General features: G+C 33.7%; 1 protein-coding gene across 2 annotated transcripts in view; it reads left to right on the top strand.

The window, feature by feature from the left end:
• RPH3A (rabphilin 3A) overlaps window positions 1-27,124 on the top strand; it is a 1,850,086-nt gene that overhangs the window by 399,981 nt on the left and 1,422,981 nt on the right. For both annotated transcript variants that reach the window (XM_044068420.1, XM_044068419.1), the window contains exon 2: window positions 9,801-9,908. In XM_044068420.1, the coding sequence (XP_043924355.1) occupies window positions 9,832-9,908 (77 nt within the window). In that variant the 5' untranslated portion in view covers window positions 9,801-9,831. The remainder of the gene's footprint in view (window positions 1-9,800; window positions 9,909-27,124) is intronic.

The raw sequence follows: 27,124 nt of genomic DNA, 5'->3' as shown, positions 1-27,124 counted from the left end.
GTATTTTAAAATTAAAATCTTTATCCAGGTAACTTTAGAACTGTACAAGAAGATTAGATTTACAAGAACTGTCATGTGTGTTCCTTATATATTCATACGCCTGTATAATAACATACATTTTTAATGATTCATATAACTTATACATATATATACATATTTTTAGACATGTTTTTACAAACATAGTAGATTTTATTATTTTTTATTATTTAAGGCAAATCTATATATACAGTGAAAACATTCTTTATGAAATATATTGTTACACAACTTCAAGTATGAATGAGTAGGCATTGATATATATATATATATATATATATATATATATATATATATATATACATATATATATTCTATAGTCTTATTAGGTATTTGATTATTTAGAACATTATGTATTTATTTATTATTTATTTATTTATCAATATTTGCTATAAATAAAATTATATATTTTATAATTCATATATATTAGATATTTAATTAGGTTTAATACAAGTGTTTCCCATAATTTATGTACTGTGAAAATATTCTTCACAGTCATTAGAAGGTTCACTGTATTAATTTGTTTTTTACGATCCATTCCTGTCATGAATAGTGTATGTTCATAATTTGCTTAGATGTTAAAAAACAAAAAAAAATTTTTTTGTTTCAGTACTTTAAGAGGTTAAAATATATTGTACACTAATTAATTAATTGATGGTGCTTACGTATCAGTATTTAACCAATACGTACCTATTGTTACTGTTTTGAAAAAGTTTGGCAGGAGCCAAACGAAAGCGCTCATGAGATTTATGTGATTTTATCTGAACCCTTTAATAAACGTTAATTTTTTTTGGATTCAAAAGGGTGTTTACTTGCAAATACGTTTGTGGATTACTTCATCCTCAGCGACCAGCTCCACTGTGCTTTTTTGGATTTCAGTTTATCGTTTGGTTTCTTGTTTGGTTTAGTAGCAGTATGGACTTGGCTGGGAGTGCTGTGGAGTCACCACCGGAACGCAATGAAGAGATTTCTCTGCAATCAATATCGCGCCTTTTACAAACGCTGAGCGACAGGATGGATCGTTTTGAACAGTGTTCGTTATCTCAATGTTCCAAATTAACATTGCATAAAAATCCGTTTGTGGACATAAGTGAAGATGAACCTGAAGAGGTCCTAACTAATGAACGAAGTGAAAACCAGTTGCGACAAGGGGAAACAGATGTACAGCCTTCAACTTCCAGTAAAGGTCAGGAAATAGTGACGGAAGAACTAGGGAAGTGGATGCAGAGCACCAGTGGTTTTTATATTAATGGAACTACAACTACAGGTACTGTTGAATCTATTTCAGACAAATTGGCTGAATTAGATTACATTCTTTTAAAAATAAAAAAAACTACAAATGGATAATTTATATTTTCAGGAATGTATGAACAAGAATATAGTACCTAAGGGGCTTCGAGTCTGGAGATTTCCTACTGGACTCAGCGCTAATTCATCATTGCATATGGAATTGCTAAAACTGTTTGACAAGTTTGGTTTTGACTATATGGGTCTTGTTATCAAGGATAATAACAGCTTGTTAAACCAGTTGTTTAAGCAAGCAAATGATTTGGACAAAAAGATAAAAAAAGATACATCTTTTAGTAAATTTGATTTTGATTATCAACGGATTTTTAAATCAATAGATGAAAAAGTAAAAATTATTAGGGAGAGGAAAACAAAAAAATTAGACCGGGACATTCAAGCTTATAGTCAAGGATATGCATATCCCCAGCCCCCAACATCACAACAATGGGGAAAACAATTAAATAATGTTAATATCAATAACAACAACTATGCAGGGAATGTTGAAACAATTTCTGCTATCGATGAATTTTGTGATGAAAATATTGATTTTTTAGGGGAGAGTTCATTTCCAACACTATGACGATCAGAGAGACTTCAGCAGAAACAGCAGAACAACCTTCAAACGAATCAAGGCCAGCAGTATCAGGGGAACAATCGTGGTTTTCACATGAGGGGGAAACCACAAATACAGAGAGGCCCTTGGAGAGGCCGCCGTTAGTAAAGGGCAGTGAAACAAATGGACCGGTTATGTATTACAATAGCAAGAGGGACTTCATTGTTTACAATTATTCTGATTTGGTTTTTGATGTTGACATCTGTGAATTATTGTCATATGGACAATCTTTTGTCCCAAGTAGAAAAATGAATACAGTGCAGAGCATTATAGATTTAAAGATGTACACGAGAAAATTGAACTTTTCACAGATGTTCAAAAATAATGAAGGAATAGTGGGACCATTTTATGTGTCAAGTTCTTTTAATCCCCCACTACATCCTACAATTGAGAGGTTTGAAAAGGCATGTGAATTGGATTTTAGATCTATTTATAATAGTAACAATAGCAACATTAAGTATAATTTATCAAAACAAGAAAATGATACATTAATTTATATGGCAAATATGAACACCGTGAGATTTATAAAACCAGACAAGGGCGGAGGTATAACAATATTTAATATTAGTGATTATAATCAGAGAATGATGACTATACTAGAGGGTGAAACATACTCGTTAAGTTCAATTAATGAAAAGAATATTTCATATAGAAGAATTAGAGGAATAATTCATGACTTATTTATTGATGGGGACTTAAACTGTGATGAGTTTAATTATTTAAACATGGGTTATCCGAAAACCCCGACAATATTCGGGGTTCCAAAAATCCATAAATGTACTGAATATCCACCATTTAGAGCCATTGTTGACGCACAGGGGTCCATCACATACCCTATAGCAAAATTCATAGATAATAAATTAAAGAGTTATATATACTCGGAGAAACATTTGTTAAAGGACTCTTAGCATTTTCTTAGTATTTTAAATACCCTTGATTATTCTGAAGATGATTTTTTGGTCACAGTAGATGTTAAAGACCTTTATTCTTCAATACCCCATTGTGATGGTATTAGTATGTTCAACTCTTATTTAACTAGAAAAGGTATTAATCAAAATATAATAAGTTTACATGACCAATTATTGGACATTGTACATAGAAATAATTTTATATATTTTAATAAAAATATTTATTTACAAAAAGAAGGTGTAGCGATGGGCTCCCCATGCGGTGGACTGTATGCTAACACCGTTATGTGTACGTGGGAATATGACCACGTTTTTAGTTCTAATTATTTTAAGCATTGTAGACTGTACCTCCGCTTTTTGGATGATATTTTTTTTGTTTGGACAGGAAATAGTAAACTACTAGATAAATTCATAGAATATTTAAATGGGATGACATTATTTTTAAAGTTTACTTTGAGCTGTGATATTAGTAAAGTAGCTTATTTAGATGTCTTGTTAGAAAAAGATAGGTTGAATAGGATATATAAAACGAAAATCTTCCGTAAGAAAACATACAGTAATACTCTTCTACACTATAACAGTTGCCATCCTTTCCCTCAAAAAAAAGCAGTGATTAAAGGACAGTTTGTGAGGGCTGCAAGGATGGTAAGCAAATGGGAAAATTTTATTAATGAATGTCAGTTGTTATCAAACATGTTTAAAAACAGAGGTTACCCGGAATATTTAATTACTGAGGTAATGGGTGAGGTTGTGAAAAAACGGGAGGAATTTTTCTATAGACCATTATTGGAATATAAAATTGGGAGGTCAATAGACAATCAAGTTGATATGCGTACTGAGTTTACATTAATAAACCAAGAATTAGTTGGACCGACAATCGAAAATGCTGAAATTATAGTGAATCATTTATTGGTAAATAATTCAGGAAACAATATGAGAGAATTTAGAAATTCATTTATTACAGATTATAGCATTCATAGTAATACTATTAGGCAAATTATGAACAAAAATTGGCAGATTATTATGAATGACATGACACTACATAATATAATGGATGAGAAACCTAGAATAGTATATAAAAGGGGTAAAAATATGAAAAATATGTTTGAAACGAACAAAAATAATGAAATAGGGAGAACTTTTAAATGTGGGAAATGTAAATTTTGTAAATACATCTATGAGACAAATAATATAACAATTTCCAACAATAAGATAATACTAAAATATAGGGCATGCTGTTCAACTGAAAGAGTAGTATATTGTGCCCTTTGTCAGCCTTGCCCTATGTTTTACGTGGGGAAAACAGAACAGAAATTTAAAGAACGTATAAGTGAACATGTAAGGCAATAAGAGATGAAAATGAATTCAATGCCCTTGCAAAACATGTAAAATTTCACCCAGGACATAATTTTAAATTCATTGTATTAGATGTAATAAAACAAGATGTGAGGGGGGGGGCATGGCAACCATTGTTAGAGAAACATGAGCTTGAATGGCAATTGAGATTAAATTCCAACAATTGGCCAGGTATGAACAATTACATTTCTATCAGTAGTATTTTAAAATTAAAATCTTTATCCAGGTAACTTTAGAACTGTACAAGAAGATTAGATTTACAAGAACTGTCATGTGTGTTCCTTATATATTCATACGCCTGTATAATAACATACATTTTTAATGATTCATATAACTTATACATATATATATATATATATATATATATATATATATATATATATATTTTTAGACATGTTTTTACAAACATAGTAGATTTTATTATTTTTTTATTATTTAAGGCAAATCTATATATACAGTGAAAACATTCTTTATGAAATATATTGTTACACAACTTCAAGTATGAATGAGTAGGCATTGATATATATATATATATATATATATATATATATATATATATATATACATATATATCTTCTATAGTCTTATTAGGTATTTGATTATTTAGAACATTATGTCTTTATTTATTATTTATTTATTTATCAATATTTGCTATAAATAAAAATATATATTTTATAATTCATATATATTAGATATTTAATTAGGTTTAATACAAGTGTTTCCCATAATTTATGTACTGTGAAAATATTCTTCACAGTCATTAGAAGGTTCACTGTATTAATTTGTTTTTTACGATCCATTCCTGTCATGAATAGTGTATGTTCATAATTTGCTTAGATGTTAAAAAACAAAAAAAATTTTTTTGTTTCAGTACTTTAAGAGGTTAAAATATATTGTACACTAATTAATTGATGGTGCTTATGTATCAGTATTTAACCAATACGTACCTATTGTTACTGTTTTGAAAAAGTTTGGCAGGAGCCAAACGAAAGCGCTCATGAGATTTATGTGATTTTATCTGAACCCTTTAATAAACGTTAATTTTTTTTGGATTGAAAAGGGTGTTTACTTGCAAATACGTTTGTGGATTACTTCATCCTCAGTGACCAGCTCCATTGTGCTTTTTTGGATTTCAGTTTATCGTTTGGTTTCTTGTTTGGTTAAGAAACAAGCTCAAAATAAATTGCTTAAAGAATTACTGCACAGGTTATGGACCACGCATGATAGATTGGCATTTTGTTTAGTTTACGGGTAAAGCCTGCAAAGATGACTGCAAGTCTCCAACAAATGTAATGAGCTTCTGAAAATACTGTAATCCTGTCCTTTATTACAAATACTGTCATATGCATTTCAATACCTAAGGCTTATACGCTGTCTAGTTATGTAACTATTCTCTGAGTTATGTAAATATTTTCTGCATGGCAACAACAAAAATGCTTTCAGTATTGGTAATTCTGTAACAGTATGCTTATTAAAGCTTACTTGCATCTCACAGTCTCAGGCAAGCTTACTTGATGGTCATTAAAGCATTGCTACTTAAACACATAGAGAAAGGCACTGCAATGACATGCATTTTCTGAATAATAAGAAGCATAAATCAACGGTATAAAAATATGACAGAAAGCCAGAATATTCTTCAAAATCAAGGACAGATGAAAACTCACTGTAGTACTTGTGTCTAACTTGGATGGGGGGGGGTACTCTGCACACTTACACTGCATAACTGCTCCTTGCCTTGTTTGGACACCTCCAGAGTCACTACATAGGGGGAGTGGGATGCAACAAGTATGTCATAATTAAATGTCTCTGGCTGACGGTGACGGCCCTGCTACATTTGTCATACCTGTCAGCCTCAGAGCAAGAAATATGGACAAATCCATAAACAGAAGTGGGACAAAGGCCCAAAAATAAGGACAATTTTTAAATATTGCTCTTATAAACTTAGAAAGATAACAGAACAGTAGGTATTGCATTAGTATGGATTTTCTGAAGGGTATGAAATCTGAAACTCAAATGTCTGTCATTATTTTCTAACTTCGGTCTTTAATGATTTGCCACTAATTTGTCAGAAAACCACAATTTTATGAAAAATGGACCAAAAATGTGATGCAAAAATATAAAATAACCACACAATACAGCTGGGAACCTGTGAAAGAAGGGACACTTTTTAATATTAGTACTGTTAACTTGAGCAGCTGACAAAATAAGAGAATCTACATGCATTTCTGAAATTAAAAGTAATCTATAAATCTGAGCATTACAATTATTTATTAATTGTAAACCCTCCACGTTTTCTCCCAAATTTGCCATTTTGTGGAGGGATTATTAGGGGGAGAGCAACATTTTGAGTCAAAATCAATGACAGTTGAGAGGTTTCGATATAACTAATTCTATAAAGTGATTTATTTGCCTGTACCTCTCATCCTCTTAATGCAGGAAATCTGGACAAGGCCAAATATATTGAGGGAACATACTGACAGTACTAAAAATTGCTCTTGTATAAACTTAGTCAGGTGACAGAACAACAGGTCTTGCTTTAGCATGCATTTTTCTGAAGAGTATGAAGTTTGAAACTCAATGTCTGTCATTATTTAGTGACTTCATTCCTAAATGATTTGCCAGAAAACCACAAATTTTATGAGGAACAAACCAAAAGTAAGAAGCAAAAATTTATTCATTCTGCAAAAATCCGGACAGTTAAGAGGTATAGTTCAGCCAGGGATATCTGAGTTTACTGCCCCCCCCTTACAAAATCATGGTCAAATGGGGCCTCCCCCCTGCAGCTATTGCAATGTCCCATTACTTGGCTATTTTGCCCCATTTACCATAAACACTGTAATATGCATACTGCTTTACTTCTACACTGATTTGGATTTCATTTAAGTTTTATTTTACATTTTACAGCACAAACACTAATAGACATCTGCTAAACAAAGCAATGCAGTATCACAATGAAAATAGACTTAGCATTAAAACTTGTCTGCCCTTGAAACTCACATTCATTGAAACAGCATTGGAATCCGCATTCAAAGAAAATACATCTGGGCACTGCTAAATACGATTAGCTTTGGGCTGTTTTCAAATCATAGGCCCCTTGCACAGGAAACATACATGTGTTCTTTAATACACTTGATTGTATTAAATTATATTCCTCATATAATACAATATAGCTGTTAGAGGGCATTTTAAATGTATTGTCTTGTACATTTTTCCAGTAAACAATGAAACAAAATGCATGCACTAATAATGACAAAACTGCCTAGTTCAGAACATTTCCATCATAAAAGTCTACTCAGACTTCTACAATACACAAGTGTCAGTAAATATGCACAATCTCTGCAGAAGTAAAAGTCATCTAAATAATTCCACATTAAAGAGATCTGTAACTAAAGAAGAGGTTGCTGCTAGCAAATATTTTATTGCTTCATCTACAAATAAAGTGCCTGTTGCAATTGAATAAATTGCCTATGTTACAATAAAAAATGATAAGCTAGTAATATTGCAATAGGGAATGGATGGCAAACTGATAACAGGTTCATTGTTCCAAGGTATCTCCACCAAAGATGACATTCTTAGGACTTCAGCATCCACCCCTTTTAAAGGACAACACAGTACAGTATCAGCAATGCATCTATATGCTGTGGGAGTAGAACTCACAGCCTTCTGCATCAAAAGCACGTACACTACCTGTTGTGCAATTAACAATACAAGCAGGCTCAGCATAAGCAGGATTAACCTTCTCTTCAATCTCTCAGCTCCTTGTAAAATCCACTTGACACTCCACTGTATCTCTCAACTTTGAAGCACAAAAAATCTGGAAAAAGCCAACATTTATGGGGGGGGGGCGAAAAACTAGGGACACATTTTAAACATTGCTTGTATAATCTTGGAAAGTTGCTGGAATAAAATGCTGTGCCTCCACCATGCATTTCATTCACAAGTCTTGGTCACTAGACCTTGTGCACTACATTCAGAGCAACATACCACTATGCCAAACCAGTTGCATCTTAAAAAGGGAGCTAGAGTGAAACTTAAATGGCTATCATTTACTGAATTCAGTTCTTACCATAGCTCTCAACCTCTTAGCACAAAACATCTAGACAAAGTCAATAATGGGGGAATTCAGCTCCCAAACATATTCAGTGAATTCAGTTCTCACCATAGCTCTCAAACTCTTAGCACAAGAAACCTGGACAAAGCCAATAATGGGGACTACACCCCCAAAAATAGGGACATATTTCACATATTGATCTTATAAACAGAAACTTGCTAGAATAAAAGGTTTTGTGTTACCATGTGCTTTCTGAAGAATATGAAGTCTGAAATTCAAATGCCTGTCATTATTCAAAATCCAGAACATCACAAATTTCACAAGAACAAAAATATGAGGCAAAACTTTCACAAGTGGTGGTGGAAAGGGAATTCAAGCTCTTGCTACATGGTCCCAAGATACAGGGTTTGAGCCTATCTACCAGGTATATTTCCTGAGTTCTATCTAGCCAGCAGGTATATTTAACTGGGGCATTACACACACACACACACACACACACACACACACACCCTACCTGAGACCAGCTGCAAAGTCTGTTTGTTCAAAGCCCAGTTTCCTTCCTGCAACATTAAAATGCATAAAAACTCAGTAATTCCATGTTCAAGGCTTGTCCCTTCCACAGTAAAGCCTGCAAGAGCAGACTGGGTAGCAGCCTGCAGATGTTGCAGTCCAATCCCCTTCCATTTTATGCAGTTCTGCATAGACATCTGGGATCTCTGCTATTGAATGATGTCTTCCTAATCTGGACTGCTGGTGAGGCAGCCTGGATTCTGTGTGCATGCTCTGGACTGGTTCACCAGCAGTCTGGATTGGGAAATGCCGCAAGTGCGCATGCATGATGCTCTGGGACTTGCATTTGTTTTCTTTCTGTTTTTTTACTTTTAGTTTTCTTTTTTATTTTTATTTTCTTTTCTTTTTACAGCTTGGGCAATAGCACGAGCCACACCTGATAAAAATTCTCAGCACTGCAAAAGACGCCCACAGAATATCCATCTACATTCTTTTAGTAGTATTCCAAATTACTGAGGATTTTTATGAGGTCAGAGTGCCAATAAGGGATTGGGGGTTTACATTTTGTCATCTTCTGTTGCAGCTCTGAGTATTTTTGTTGATTTTACATTGTTTGAGTTCATGCACAAAATTCTGCTGTTTTGGTTTGTACATCTGTTGTGAGGGCAAATTGAATCTCTTAATTCATTTGCCACAGGATATAGAAATCGAGTGTTGTGTTACTTTATAATCATGTAAAAAACTAATGGCTAAACAATATCATAACTCTAAAAATACTGGATGTCCAAAACTTCTGTCATGAGCAGCAAATACCAAATATTTCTTTTCATTTCTGCAATTTCTATTCATGCTGATTGAACAGCTTCATTTATGTGGCTCAAAATGTGCTTATGCTTTCAAGTTATAGATCTGACATATTTGTTTTAGTGTAGTTTCATTATTTATGAGGCATTAATTTCCTTTCATTTGACTATAAGATTTTAGATTAAATTTATGGAAGCAATCCACATGTCTAATTTGTATCTTTCATTTTCTGTTACAGATTCTTCCACCTGCCACTATAGTCAGCCATCATGACAGATGCTGTATTTGGAAATAGCTCAGATCGCTGGGTCTGTCCCAATGACAGACAGCTGGGCCTCCGATCCAAGTAAGCAACACCATTGTCATTAATTTTATGCATAGAAATATGTTATGCTTTCAAACATGAATCAGTTTGTTAATTATTAACCCAAGCCATTGCATGAATACCAAGCATCATTTAATTTGCATTACTTTTAGACAGATTAAAAATTAGCACATTTTGCTTCTCTGATTTGTGTAGAACATTGTTACCTTCTTGCATTGCAGTTAGGACATTATGTAAATTATTAAATTGATAAGAAATATGTTATAATTAACACTGGCTTCACTGGCGTGAATAATTTTATGGAAAACCTTAAATGCTGTCTTAATTATTTTTTTTAGACTTTTTTTTTAACCAGTCACTTTAGTTGCTTGTGCCTTTTCAACTATCTTTAGATGGTGCAGTCATCTAGTTATATTTGCAAATTTAAACCAGATCGATCCCTCAAAGAAGTCAAACATTGCATTTTGAATGTACAAAACAGTGACCAGAATATTGTGACTGAATATTTGTCTTACATGAGTGTTTTAAGCAGGGCCAAGCTCCCTTTGGTACCCCACCTCATGTAGATGGGTTATTGCTCCCACTAATTCTTCTGCTATTTAATTAATCATCAATGAAGTCATCAGTATTCAGGGAAAAGGCAATACTTGACTTTTGCTCATACAAGTGCGCGTGCACACACACAGACCCAGACACAGCCACGCACAGACATACACACACACACACACACACACACACACATATATAGATATATAGATAGATATAGATACATATATATACATATATATATAGAAAGAGAGAGAGAGGGAGATCTAGAGAGACATTCACACACACACATACACACACACACACACACACACACACACACACACACACACACACACACACACACACACACACACACACACACATATATATACAAACACACACACACACTTACATATATATATACACACACACACACACACACACACACACACACACACACACACACACACACACACACACACACACACACACACACACACACACACACACACACACACACACACACACACACACACACACACACACACACACACACACACACACACACACACACACACACACACACACACACACACTTGCACACGCACACACATATATATGCACATCTTCAGTGAATTCATGGGACACATTTCTTCAGTGAATTCATGGGAAAAAAAGCAATTTTAAGACCTGCTGCTTGAATTATTACAGTTAAAATATTGGTTTCGTCAGAAAAAAAGGATACCTCTTGACCATATTTTTGTAGGCAGTAAGAGTTTTTATACATATTAGTATATCACTGGACACGTCTCTTTTTTAGGGGTAATCTGGGAGCAATACATACATTTCTGAATGAGGCTTACAGCTTGAAGCCTATTTTGAAATCCTGACCCCATTCTGGAATTATAGCTAAACTCACTAAACTAGGTATAAATCCCTACATCGCAAGATGTTTTGCCATATGGCTCACTGACAGAACCCACACAGTAAAAGTGGCAGACTCCAATCTGACTTAAAACCATTGACAAGTGGAGTACCACAGGGTTCAGTCGTGGGACCTCTCCTGTTTGGTATCTACTTCTCTGAAGTACAGGCTAACACAGAAGGCCTCTGGCTAACAAAGTTTGCAGATGACTGCAAACTAGGAGCCATAGTCGAGTCACCAAATGATGTGGACATCCTACAGAAGGGCCACACTGAGACAGATGCCTGGTGCTGGAGGCATGGCCTTAAGCTCAATGCCAAAAAGTGCACTGTCATCCCCTTTGGTAAAAACTCTGTACCCATGAACTACCACATAAACGGCAGTCTACTTAATGCCAAATGTGTGATAAGAGACCTTGGGACCCAGGTGAACAGGAGTCTCTCCTTTGACAAGCACATCACTACAATAGTCAGGAAATCCTTCTGAGTGGCACACTTCATCACAAAAGGGTTCTCATCCAGGAAAAAAGAGGTCATTGTTCCCCTCTACTCTGCACTCATTAGACCCATTATAGAGTACAATGCCCTTTTAGGAATGTACCTCACAAGACATCTGCAGCAGCTGGAAAGACCACAGAAGTACCTCACAAAGAGGATTACTGGCCTCAAACAGATGCCCTACACTGACTGTCTCAAAAATCTCCAGCTTTACTCTGTAGCATATCACCTACTCCTTGGAGATCTCTGCCTAACATATAAAGTTATGTTAAACCCAGAGCTGTTGGACAAGTTACACCTAAAGAAATCCCAATCCCTCTGAGCTGCACACTCTAGGGACCTAAACCTTGTCACCACAATAAACAGGACATATTGGAGGTATAGATTCCTGTCCCAGAGACTTCCTATACTCTGGAACAAGCTACCCATCTATGTCAAGCAAAGTTCCTCATTAGCACTCTTCAAGAAAAATCTTAATGAGTGGATGGGAAATAGGAAATACACCCCAGGGATCACTTCTGTGGCTCTGCTCGATGGGGGCACAGGAAATGAACTTTCTTGGGTGGCGTAAGCCAGGGAACCTTGTTGGCTAGGCTTACTTAGGCCCTTGGGCCGATAGCCTAGTACCTACCTATGAATGTATGAACCTATAAATGTTTTAGTGAATTTTACATAGGTCATGCTGTTTTATTCCATATTTAAGTATTTCATTATCATGATTAACTGAACTCGATGAAGCCTATGATAATGTAAAAACTTATTTTGGATTTATCTGTTCACTTAAAAAATGTTCAGCTATGGTTCTGGATGTTCCACATTTTGTATACTGTCCACTTGGGTACACTATATGGTTAAGTGACTTGCTCGGAGTCACTCAGTAGGTAAATGGAGATTGAGGGAATCAAACACTGGGCTACATGAAGCAGATCATAGGTTTGATTCTCTATGCTAACTGCCAGATTTACTGCATATGAACTAAAAGACATGCATTTGGCAGATGCAACATTTTGCTGCTACCAAAATAAGTAATTGCATACCTACAGGGGGTTTTAAATGCTGCATTTGTTATTCTAATACTGTTAAGACTAAGGTTGCACCCCCCCAAAAAAAAACAATAAGAATTTTCTGTCAGGGTCAGTTATTTCAGGGTCATGCAAATATAGGTATCTACCTAATGTGGACTTTCCAATTCAAATTGGAGTATAGTGACACTATAAGAGTATCACGAGAGTCATGTCTTCTAGGTGTGATATAGTGCCTGTCTGCTTTCTTGCACTGATACCTGGTACCTCCTGTGTGAATGCCTACAGAATTTGGATTTAGTCCATGCATGCTACACTGGTCCTGTTTTCTACCAAGAGACTGCTATTTGCTGCCTATTTAAACATTGTATGCATTTTTATCTTTGACTGTCTGGGTTATATGGCTATGGTGATGTAAGATTTAACCAAAACTTAGAGTGAAAAAACTTCTTTTAGCATTTTGGTCATCTGAAATTTTAAGTTTGCAGTCTAAACTGACTCATCTTGTGTCTGTAGCCTTGCAACTGCATTTATTGGATAGATAACAGCTGTTAGCATCTGTGTGTAATATGCTGATGCACTCAGTATTATCATTTTTGTGCTATGTGCTGTGTCAGTTTTATTCAGAATATGTAGAAAAAGAGTACAGGACATGTATACTTCCAAATGCCATATGACCTGCAGACTGTAGTAGTTCTGTGGCAAATAGTAACAAGATAAGCACGTCCGATATGACGGCATGTGTTTTTCTCTGTATAGTGTCATTTTACACCTGCTGGCACAATGGAATCTGAATCATCTGACCCCCACATCTCCACTCTTGCTACATGTCTTTTTCAGATGAAAATTACTTTGTATGGAAACAGCAGTTGTAATAAAAATAAGCATGCTTTTACAGTTCTTCTTTCTGTAACATATTACTTTGCATCATTAATGTGACTGATACCATTCCCAGATGACCAGAATGGAGGACAGTCATCTGTGAAATGTCCCCATCTCATTCATCAAGCTGACTGGTTATCTGGACAAACAAATGTTTCCTCCTCCCCACAGACTTAACTGTTACTATTTTTACTTGCTCACACTATTCCCTCTCTCTGTTTTTGTCTAAATTCTAGTTGCCTCTGTTGAACAGCTGTTGTGATAATTTATCTTACTACAACAAAGTTTAATTGTGCTGCTGTGTATTATTCCCGCTAAAAGGCAGTGCACCTCTCAACCTCTTAATACAAGAAATATAGACAAAGTGTAAACCCAAAATAGGGACAGATTTTAAATATTGCTCTAGAAAGTTGTTAGAATAACAGGATTTGGAGGGGCGGTAAGCAACAGTATTTTAGAGCTCCATATAACTAGTTAAATAAGAGAGGAAAAAGTATTCTTTTATTTTCTTCAAAGTATAAAATCTTATAGATAAAGGACTAACTTACATAATTAGAAACTTTGGTGAAGTTTTACAAATAATACCGGCTTGCTGGAATTCGGCAATAAAGGTTCCACAGATCCTCCGATGTTCACCACTTAATATTATTTCACAACAACACTGCACACAGGTCTACATGAAACAAAACAACATTAAACCATAAAACGAAAAGTTTAGCGCTTTCATCTGCTTAAAGCAGACTTCCTCAGAACAGTTCTTATTTACACATCCTCAGTATTTAAACATCATTTGGCGCCAAAACCAGTTGTGAAATCTTTAAATTTAAAGGCATATACATAATTAAATTGCACTCTCTCCATATTAAAATTTATATTTGTACTAGGGATTCAAAACTTTTCATATTCAATTTTGTTAAATACTTCTGTTAAGACTTCTATAATAATATGTTCTTTAAAACCATAAATAAATATATACAACAACATAATGTATATACTTTAAAAAATCTCCTTATAAATACTATGCATTGTAATAATTAATAATTAATAATTATTAATAATTATTGCATTGTGAATGCAATACTAAAAATATAAATATAATATATGACTATGTTAAAAATTATTTAAAATTGTGCAATAGTACTGTTCCTTTGCATTAAATGCTGTCTATTGTATAAAAGGTGTTATGTCATAGCATAAAAACACTACTAAAATCTAGGTGTCTACCTACCTATGCATCATGTTTTTAAAAAAGGCTTAATACTAATAAAATCATTCAATCCAGGTTTTCTTGTTGCATCAGTGAGCATTTGCCACCAACTTTCTTTACACGCTAAGTTATTCTTCCAATCTCCTCCTCTGGGATTCAAAATTTCCTGATCTATGATAGAGAATAAGAAAGAATGGGTATCCCCTTTTTCTTTGATGTGTCTATATAGGGCGTTCTTCTGATCTTTGGTTTTAATTCTATAATAATGTTCGTATATCCGCTTGTTTAACTTTCTTTCTGTCTTCCCTATGTAGAAAGCTGGACAGGATTTACATAGAGCTATATATACTACCTGTTTGGTATGACAACATCCTCCTTTGCTCTTGATCTTATTATAGTTCGCATTTTCTAAACTTATAAGAGATGTTGTGTAGATGTATTGACATTGGGAACAATTCCCACATTTTCTAGTGTGTGTGTCTGAATTCTTATTGTTTATTTCTTTTCCACCTGTCATCTCCAATAATTTCTTAATGTTAGGGGCTGTTCTATATACTATGGTAGGTGTATTCCTAATTTTTCTCTAGTACCTTCATTTACTGTGATTATGTCCCAACATCTTTCCACAATTTCTTTTATATTATTCACATAAGGTGAATAGGTCAACACACATACTCTTCCTTCCTTATAAATCTTATTCACATCCTTTTCGAGTAGAACTTCTGGTCTGCCTAGAAGTGGGATGTATTTACGATTCCATTCAGAGCTTACATATTTGATAGTATCATTCAATATCTCTGTCGGGTATCCTCTATCCTTAAATAATGTGTATATGAAGGTCATCTCACTTTCCATGTCATTATAAGTTGATGACATTCTTGCTCCTCTTATGCACTGTCCTTTTACAATGTTTTTGAAAACATATTTCGGGTGATTGCTACTATAATAAATATAGTCGTTGGAAAATGTTGTTTTTCTATGCACTTTAGATGCATATCCATCATCTTTCTTATAAATATATGTATCCAAGTACGCAATACCATTTTCACTTATACTATGCGTAAATTTTAAAAATTCAGTGGTGGTATTGATATAATCTAAAAATTTAAATATGTCTGCCTTATCTCCCTTCCATAAAATAAAAATATCATCTAAAAACCTGGCATAAAATATTATATTGTCCTTGTATATACTGTTCATTACATGTGTCTTCTCCCATTCCAACATTACTAGGTTCGCAAATATGGGTGCACATGATGCACCCATAGCCACTCCCTTTTTCTGTCTGTATATCTCACCTTCAAATGATATGTAATTGTGGTCTAAAATTAATGACATCATGTCCATAACAGTTACTATTTTGTCCCATGATAACTCTGAATATGTTCTCAGGCTATTGCAGAAATATTCTAGTCCTTCTTCCTTGGGTATACTAGAAAATAAATCACAGACGTCTATCGTCACAAATAAATACTCTTTATTACATACCTGTGGAGTTAATTTTCTTAAAAAATCCCAAGAGTCAATCATCAAATGTGGTATGTTTTTATAGATATTTTTCACCCATTTGTCAATAGTATGTCCGATATTGAATGTCTTTGATTTTGATCCTGATATTATGGGTCTGAAGGGTGGTTGGGATATAGATTTGTGTATCTTCGGAATGCCCACAATATGGGCCATCATAGGATGTTCAGTCCGTATAAAATCGTACACTTCTTTAGTTATTCTATTGTCCAATAGATATTCTTCAATATACAAATCAATACGTCTATATCCTATATTAACTTGATTCCAAGATATTGTTTCATAATTGTCTGATACATTTAATATACTATGTATGGCTGCTTTGTATTCATGTTGTGGGTATATAACCACCCCTCCCCCTTTATCTGGTCTCATTATTCTGATCTCAGCGTTCTTAATAAGAATATTCAAACATTCTCTCTCTTTTGTATTTAAATTGTCTTTTATTTCATTACTGTTTTGTTTCTTCTTTCTGACATTCCTGTTAAACTTGTATATTTCATGACATGCCATACTCTCATATTGGCTTATAATAGGGTTGCTTGTAGGAATATAGCAACTTTTTTTCTTTAATACCCTTGCTGCTTCGGGTTTTTCTAATCCACTTTCTTCAAATTGCATGGCTAGATTTAACTTTCTGCAAAATAACTTAATGTCTTTGATGCTCTCTACTAGTCTAAAGCTTGAATTGGGTATAAATTTCATGCCTTTGGCCAGCAAAGTATAAAACTCTTCCTTCACTATAAATTCTGAATAATTATATACATTAAAACCTTTAAAAGTGCTCATAATCTGCATACTATGAGTTGTCTCTCTATTGTAAGCTTCTTCATACTTGGGAGATTCTTTACAGTATTCATGCATAACTTTCTTGCATGTGGATGCATGTGCTTTTATTTTGTCTCTGTCAATTATGTCTTGTTGTATGTGTTCTGATGATATGGGGTTTTCCTGTATGTTGGATGATACCTTCCCCCCTGAAAATTTTCTTTGTAATCATCTCTCCCTTCTCTTTCACTATACTTCTTTTCAATGTGTGTTGGCTTTCTATCTGATGGCCAAATATATGCCTTGTTTGCTTTATAAGCTTCCACATCCCTATCAAGCTTGCCATGTTTCCTAGTGTACACACTCTGTGCCTGTTTGTCTGCCTGGTAGAATTGTTTGTTATATAATTCTTTCCAAGTATCAAATTCATTGTGTAATAAAATACTCTGGTTAATGATTTCTACTTCATGTATCAGGTTCGAAATTCTTTCATCATTGTGTTGTATTATTAAATTCATATATTTCATCCCAAAATCATCAAATAAATTATTAAATTCAAACTTAACTTGATCATTATATATTAATCCCATTGGTAATTTAAAAAATCTCATTCCCTTTGGTACAACTTGAATATTAATACATTTGTGGAGATATGCATTATCCACCTTTAAATTCCTTATAACAGTTAGCTTTTTGCCAAAATTGTAAATCATTTCTTTGATAGAATTACTGTCATTTACCACTAGAGGTCGTGGTGTTTTATATACAGTATCAAAATCATATTCATTGTTTATAAACTCATTAAAATCATCATTCACATTTACTTTCATATTAACTGTGTCTTTATATCTAATGCCCTTTTTGTTATTGGTCCCATTAACAATTGTGGGTTGATTAGGGCTAGAAACTGTTTTTTTGAAAAAAGTACCTTTTGTTATGCCCTTATCTCTGTTTCCAGTAGTCGCATAGGTTTTCAGCACTGATTGTGCCTTAGGTATCGCTCCGTTCCTCTCAATGTCCCTGCGATCTTGTAACATACTAAAATCAAACGTGAAATCTTTTTCTGGTGTTATTACAAACTTATCTTCAGTTTGTGCCATTTCCAATGACGCTCTGCACGTATCCGATAAGGAAATAGCAGGACTGGGTTGGCCATTTGGTATGTCCGTATCGCTGTTGGAGTTAACAGTTAGCATTATTTCTTTTTTGGAGCAACAGTGCAAATTAGCGTTTGACTGATGTACTTGCTCCAAATGTTTGTCTGGCGCCACCATGTTTAAATCCATAAGACACTGAAACATGTTTGAGAGTTTCCTCATCTCGGCGTGTAAACCTGTGACTTCCGCTCGCAACGGGGAGAGTTCATTCACTTCAGGGCTCTTCTGTGTGTCCTCACGGTACCAGCCATGCCAGCAATAGCAACTTGGAAACGCTAATGAATGGATGAAAACTTGATAAAAGTAATACCGGCTTGCTGGAATTCGGCAATAAAGGTTCCACAGATCCTCCGATGTTCACCACTTAATATTATTTCACAACAACACTGCACACAGGTCTACATGAAACGAAACAACATTAAACCATAAAACGAAAAGTTTAGCGCTTCATCTGCTTAAAGCAGACTTCCTCAGAACAGTTCTTATTTACACATCCTCAGTATTTAAACATCATTTGGCGCCAAAACCAGTTGTGAAATCTTTAAATTTAAAGGCATATACATAATTAAATTGCACTCTCTCCATATTAAAATTTATATTTGTACTAGGGATTCAAAACTTTTCATATTCAATTTTGTTAAATACTTCTGTTAAGACTTCTATAATAATATGTTCTTTAAAACCATAAATAAATATATACAACAACATAATGTATATACTTTAAAAATCTCCTTATAAATACTATGCATTGTAATAATTAATAATTAATAATTATTAATAATTATTGCATTGTGAATGCAATACTAAAAATATAAATATAATATATGACTATGTTAAAAATTATTTAAAATTGTGCAATAGTACTGTTCCTTTGCATTAAATGCTGTCTATTGTATAAAGGTGTTATGTCATAGCATAAAAACACTACTAAAATCTAGGTGTCTACCTACCTATGCATCATGTTTTTAAAAAAGGCTTAATACTAATAAAATCATTCAATCCAGGTTTTCTTGTTGCATCAGTGAGCATTTGCCACCAACTTTCTTTACACGCTAAGTTATTCTTCCAATCTCCTCCTCTGGGATTCAAAATTTCCTGATCTATGATAGAGAATAAGAAAGAATGGGTATCCCCTGTTTCTTTGATGTGTCTATATAGGGCGTTCTTCTGATCTTTGGTTTTAATTCTATAATAATGTTCGTATATCCGCTTGTTTAACTTTCTTTCTGTCTTCCCTATGTAGAAAGCTGGACAGGATTTACATAGAGCTATATATACTACCTGTTTGGCATGACAACATCCTCCTTTGCTCTTGATCTTATTATAGTTCGCATTTTCTAAACTTATAAGAGATGTTGTGTAGATGTATTGACATTGGGAACAATTCCCACATTTTCTAGTGTGTGTGTCTGAATTCTTATTGTTTATTTCTTTTCCACCTGTCTTCTCCAATAATTTCTTAATGTTAGGGGCTGTTCTATATACTATGGTAGGTGTATTCCCTAACTTTTCTCTAGTACCTTCATTTACTGTGATTATGTCCCAACATCTTTCCACAATTTCTTTTATATTATTCACATAAGGTGAATAGGTCAACACACATACTCTTCCTTCCTTATAAATCTTATTCACATCCTTTTCGAGTAGAACTTCTGGTCTGCCTAGAAGTGGGATGTATTCTGATTCCATTCAGAGCTTACATATTTGATAGTATCATTCAATATCTCTGTCGGGTATCCTCTATCCTTAAATAATGTGTATATGAAGGTCATCTCACTTTCCATGTCATTATAAGTTGATGACATTCTTGCTCCTCTTATGCACTGTCCTTTTACAATGTTTTTGAAAACATATTTCGGGTGATTGCTACTATAATAAATATAGTCGTTGGAAAATGTTGTTTTTCTATGCACTTTAGATGCATATCCATCATCTTTCTTATAAATATATGTATCCAAGTACGCAATACCATTTTCACTTATACTATGCGTAAATTTTAAAAATTCAGTGGTGGTATTGATATAATCTAAAAATTTAAATATGTCTGCCTTATATCCCTTCCATAAAATAAAAATCATCTAAAAACCTGGCATAAAATATTATATTGTCCTTGTATATACTGTTCATTACATGTGTCTTCTCCCATTCCAACATTACCCGACAGAGATATTGAATGATACTATCAAATATGTAAGCTCTGAATGGAATCGTAAATACATCCCACTTCTAGGCAGACCAGAAGTTCTACTCGAAAAGGATGTGAATAAGATTTATAAGGAAGGAAGAGTATGTGTGTTGACCTATTCACCTTATGTGAATAATAAAAAAAAAAAAAAAAAAAAAAAAAAAAAAAAAAAAAAAAAAAATTGTGGAAAGATGTTGGGACATAATCACAGTAAATGAAGGTACTAGAGAAAAGTTAGGAATACACCTACCATAGTATATAGAACAGCCCCTAACATTAAGAAATTATTGGAGAAGACAGGTGGAAAAGAAATAAACAATAAGAATTCAGACACACACACTAGAAAATGTGGGAATTGTTCCCAATGTCAATACATCTACACAACATCTCTTATAAGTTTAGAAAATGCGAACTATAATAAGATCAAGAGCAAAGGAGGATGTTGTCATACCAAACAGGTAGTATATATAGCTCTATGTAAATCCTGTCCAGCTTTCTACATAGGGAAGACAGAAAGAAAGTTAAACAAGCGGATATACGAACATTATTATAGAATTAAAACCAAAGATCAGAAGAACGCCCTATATAGACACATCAAAGAAACAGGGGATACCCATTCTTTCTTATTCTCTATCATAGATCAGGAAATTTTGAATCCCAGAGGAGGAGATGGGAAGAATAACTTAGCGTGTAAAGAAAGTTGGTGGCAAATGCTCACTGATGCAACAAGAAAACCTGGATTGAATGATTTTATTAGTATTAAGCCTTTTAAAAACATGATGCATAGGTAGGTAGACACCTAGATTTTAGTAGTGTTTTTATGCTATGACATAACACCTTTTATACAATAGACAGCATTTAATGCAAAGGAACAGTACTATTGCATAATTTTAAATAATTTTTAACATAGTCATATATTATATTTATATTTTTAGTATTGCATTCACAATGCAATAATTATTAATAATTATTAATTATTAATTATTACAATGCATAGTATTTATAAGGAGATTTTTTAAAGTATATACATTATGTTGTTGTATATATTTATTTATGGTTTTAAAGAACATATTATTATAGAAGTCTTAACAGAAGTATTTAACAAAATTGAATATGAAAAGTTTTGAATCCCTAGTACAAATATAAATTTTAATATGGAGAGAGTGCAATTTAATTATGTATATGCCTTTAAATTTAAAGATTTCACAACTGGTTTTGGCTCCAAATGATGTTTAAATACTGAGGATGTGTAAATAAGAACTGTTCTGAGGAAGTCTGCTTTAAGCAGATGAAAGCGCTAAACTTTTCGTTTTATGGTTTAATGTTGTTTCGTTTCATGTAGACCTGTGTGCAGTGTTGTTGTGAAATAATATTAAGTGGTGAACATCGGAGGATCTGTGGAACCTTTATTGCCGAATTCCAGCAAGCCGGTATTACTTTTATCAAGTTTTCATCCATTCATTAGCGTTTCCAAGTTGCTATTGCTGGCATGGCTGGTACCGGTGAGGACACACAGAAGAGCCCTGAAGTGAATGAACTCTCCCAGTTGCGAGCGGAAGTCACAGGTTTACACGCCGAGATGAGGAAACTCTCAAACATGTTTCAGTGTCTTATGGATTTAAACATGGTGGCGCCAGACAAACATTTGGAGCAAGTACATCAGTCAAACGCTAATTTGCACTGTTGCTCCAAAAAAGAAATAATGCTAACTGTTAACTCCAACAGCGATACGGACATACCAAATGGCCAACCCAGTCCTGCTATTTCCTTATCGGATACGTGCAGGCGTCATTGGAAATGGCACAAACTGAAGATAAGTTTGTAATAACACCAGAAAAAGATTTCACGTTTGATTTTAGTATGTTACAAGATCGCAGGGACATTGAGAGGAACGGAGCGATACCTAAGGCACAATCAGTGCTGAAAACCTATGCGACTACTGGAAACAGAGATAAGGGCATAACAAAAGGTACTTTTTTCAAAAAAACAGTTTCTAGCCCTAATCAACCCACAATTGTTAATGGGACCAATAACAAAAGGGCATTAGATATAAAGACACAGTTAATATGAAAGTAAATGTGAATGATGATTTTAATGAGTTTATAAACAATGAATATGATTTTGATACTGTATATAAAACACCACGACCTCTAGTGGTAAATGACAGTAATTCTATCAAAGAAATGATTTACAATTTTGGCAAAAAGCTAACTGTTATAAGGAATTTAAAGGTGGATAATGCATATCTCCACAAATGTATTAATATTCAAGTTGTACCAAAGGGAATGAGATTTTTTAAATTACCAATGGGATTAATATATAATGATCAAGTTAAGTTTGAATTTAATAATTTATTTGATGATTTTGGGATGAAATATATGAATTTAATAATACAACACAATGATGAAAGAATTTGAACCTGATACATGAAGTAGAAATCATTAACCAGAGTATTTTATTACACAATGAATTTGATACTTGGAAAGAATTATATAACAAACAATTCTACCAGGCAGACAAACAGGCACAGAGTGTGTACACTAGGAAACATGGCAAGCTTGATAGGGATGTGGAAGCTTATAAAGCAAACAAGGCATATATTTGGCCATCAGATAGAAAGCCAACACACATTGAAAAGAAGTATAGTGAAAGAGAAGGGAGAGATGATTACAAAGAAAATTTTCAGGGGGGAAGGTATCATCCAACATACAGGAAAACCCCATATCATCAGAACACATACAACAAGACATAATTGACAGAGACAAAATAAAAGCACATGCATCCACATGCAAGAAAGTTATGCATGAATACTGTAAAGAATCTCCCAAGTATGAAGAAGCTTACAATAGAGAGACAACTCATAGTATGCAGATTATGAGCACTTTTAAAGGTTTTAATGTATATAATTATTCAGAATTTATAGTGAAGGAAGAGTTTTATACTTTGCTGGCCAAAGGCATGAAATTTATACCCAATTCAAGCTTTAGACTAGTAGAGAGCATCAAAGACATTAAGTTATTTTGCAGAAAGTTAAATCTAGCCATGCAATTTGAAGAAAGTGGATTAGAAAAACCCGAAGCAGCAAGGGTATTAAAGAAAAAAAGTTGCTATATTCCTACAAGCAACCCTATTATAAGCCAATATGAGAGTATGGCATGTCATGAAATATACAAGTTTAACAGGAATGTCAGAAAGAAGAAACAAAACAGTAATGAAATAAAAGACAATTTAAATACAAAAGAGAGAGAATGTTTGAATATTCTTATTAAGAACGCTGAGATCAGAATAATGAGACCAGATAAAGGGGGAGGGGTGGTTATATACCCACAACATGAATACAAAGCAGCCATACATAGTATATTAAATGTATCAGACAATTATGAAACAATATCTTGGAATCAAGTTAATATAGGATATAGACGTATTGATTTGTATATTGAAGAATATCTATTGGACAATAGAATAACTAAAGAAGTGTACGATTTTATACGGACTGAACATCCTATGATGGCCCATATTGTGGGCATTCCGAAGATACACAAATCTATATCCCAACCACCCTTCAGACCCATAATATCAGGATCAAAATCAAAGACATTCAATATCGGACATACTATTGACAAATGGGTGAAAAATATCTATAAAAACATACCACATTTGATGATTGACTCTTGGGATTTTTTAAGAAAATTAACTCCACAGGTATGTAATAAAGAGTATTTATTTGTGACGATAGACGTCTGTGATTTATTTTCTAGTATACCCAAGGAAGAAGGACTAGAATATTTCTGCAATAGCCTGAGAACATATTCAGAGTTATCATGGGACAAAATAGTAACTGTTATGGACATGATGTCATTAATTTTAGACCACAATTACATATCATTTGAAGGTGAGATATACAGACAGAAAAAGGGAGTGGCTATGGGTGCATCATGTGCACCCATATTTGTAAACCTAGTAATGTTGGAATGGGAGAAGACACATGTAATGAACAGTATATACAAGGACAATATAATATTTTATGCCAGGTTTTTAGATGATATTTTTATTTTATGGAAGGGAGATAAGGCAGACATATTTAAATTTTTAGATTATATCAATACCACCACTGAATTTTTAAAATTTACGCATAGTATAAGTGAAAATGGTATTGCGTACTTGGATACATATATTTATAAGAAAGATGATGGATATGCATCTAAAGTGCATAGAAAACAACATTTTCCAACGACTATATTTATTATAGTAGCAATCACCCGAAATATGTTTTCAAAAACATTGTAAAAGGACAGTGCATAAGAGGAGCAAGAATGTCATCAACTTATAATGACATGGAAAGTGAGATGACCTTCATATACACATTATTTAAGGATAGAGGATACCCGACAGAGATATTGAATGATACTATCAAATATGTAAGCTCTGAATGGAATCGTAAATACATCCCACTTCTAGGCAGACCAGAAGTTCTACTCGAAAAGGATGTGAATAAGATTTATAAGGAAGGAAGAGTATGTGTGTTGACCTATTCACCTTATGTGAATAATATAAAAGAAATTGTGGAAAGATGTTGGGACATAATCACAGTAAATGAAGGTACTAGAGAAAAGTTAGGAATACACCTACCATAGTATATAGAACAGCCCCTAACATTAAGAAATTATTGGAGAAGACAGGTGGAAAAGAAATAAACAATAAGAATTCAGACACACACACTAGAAAATGTGGGAATTGTTCCCAATGTCAATACATCTACACAACATCTCTTATAAGTTTAGAAAATGCGAACTATAATAAGATCAAGAGCAAAGGAGGATGTTGTCATACCAAACAGGTAGTATATATAGCTCTATGTAAATCCTGTCCAGCTTTCTACATAGGGAAGACAGAAAGAAAGTTAAACAAGCGGATATACGAACATTATTATAGAATTAAAACCAAAGATCAGAAGAACGCCCTATATAGACACATCAAAGAAACAGGGGATACCCATTCTTTCTTATTCTCTATCATAGATCAGGAAATTTTGAATCCCAGAGGAGGAGATGGGAAGAATAACTTAGCGTGTAAAGAAAGTTGGTGGCAAATGCTCACTGATGCAACAAGAAAACCTGGATTGAATGATTTTATTAGTATTAAGCCTTTTTTAAAAACATGATGCATAGGTAGGTAGACACCTAGATTTTAGTAGTGTTTTTATGCTATGACATAACACCTTTTATACAATAGACAGCATTTAATGCAAAGGAACAGTACTATTGCACAATTTTAAATAATTTTTAACATAGTCATATATTATATTTATATTTTTAGTATTGCATTCACAATGCAATAATTATTAATAATTATTAATTATTAATTATTACAATGCATAGTATTTATAAGGAGATTTTTAAAGTATATACATTATGTTGTTGTATATATTTATTTATGGTTTTAAAGAACATATTATTATAGAAGTCTTAACAGAAGTATTTAACAAAATTGAATATGAAAAGTTTTGAATCCCTAGTACAAATATAAATTTTAATATGGAGAGAGTGCAATTTAATTATGTATATGCCTTTAAATTTAAAGATTTCACAACTGGTTTTGGCGCCAAATGATGTTTAAATACTGAGGATGTGTAAATAAGAACTGTTCTGAGGAAGTCTGCTTTAAGCAGATGAAAGCGCTAAACTTTTCGTTTTATGGTTTAATGTTGTTTCGTTTCATGTAGACCTGTGTGCAGTGTTGTTGTGAAATAATATTAAGTGGTGAACATCGGAGGATCTGTGGAACCTTTATTGCCGAATTCCAGCAAGCCGGTATTACTTTTATCAAGTTTTCATCCATTCATTAGCGTTTCCAAGTTGCTATTGCTGGCATGGCTGGTACCGGTGAGGACACACAGAAGAGCCCTGAAGTGAATGAACTCTCCCAGTTGCGAGCGGAAGTCACAGGTTTACACGCCGAGATGAGGAAACTCTCAAACATGTTTCAGTGTCTTATGGATTTAAACATGGTGGCGCCAGACAAACATTTGGAGCAAGTACATCAGTCAAACGCTAATTTGCACTGTTGCTCCAAAAAAGAAATAATGCTAACTGTTAACTCCAACAGCGATACGGACATACCAAATGGCCAACCCAGTCCTGCTATTTCCTTATCGGATACGTGCAGAGCGTCATTGGAAATGGCACAAACTGAAGATAAGTTTGTAATAACACCAGAAAAGATTTCACGTTTGATTTTAGTATGTTACAAGATCGCAGGGACATTGAGAGGAACGGAGCGATACCTAAGGCACAATCAGTGCTGAAAACCTATGCGACTACTGGAAACAGAGATAAGGGCATAACAAAAGGTACTTTTTTCAAAAAAACAGTTTCTAGCCCTAATCAACCCACAATTGTTAATGGGACCAATAACAAAAAGGGCATTAGATATAAAGACACAGTTAATATGAAAGTAAATGTGAATGATGATTTTAATGAGTTTATAAACAATGAATATGATTTTGATACTGTATATAAAACACCACGACCTCTAGTGGT

The sequence above is a fragment of the Protopterus annectens genome, chromosome 4.part0 (genome assembly GCF_019279795.1).
Source record: "Protopterus annectens isolate FY-2018-M chromosome 4.part0, PAN1.0, whole genome shotgun sequence".
NCBI classification, from domain to species: Eukaryota; Metazoa; Chordata; order Ceratodontiformes; family Protopteridae; genus Protopterus; species Protopterus annectens.
This window is presented reverse-complemented; position numbering and strand designations above follow the sequence as displayed.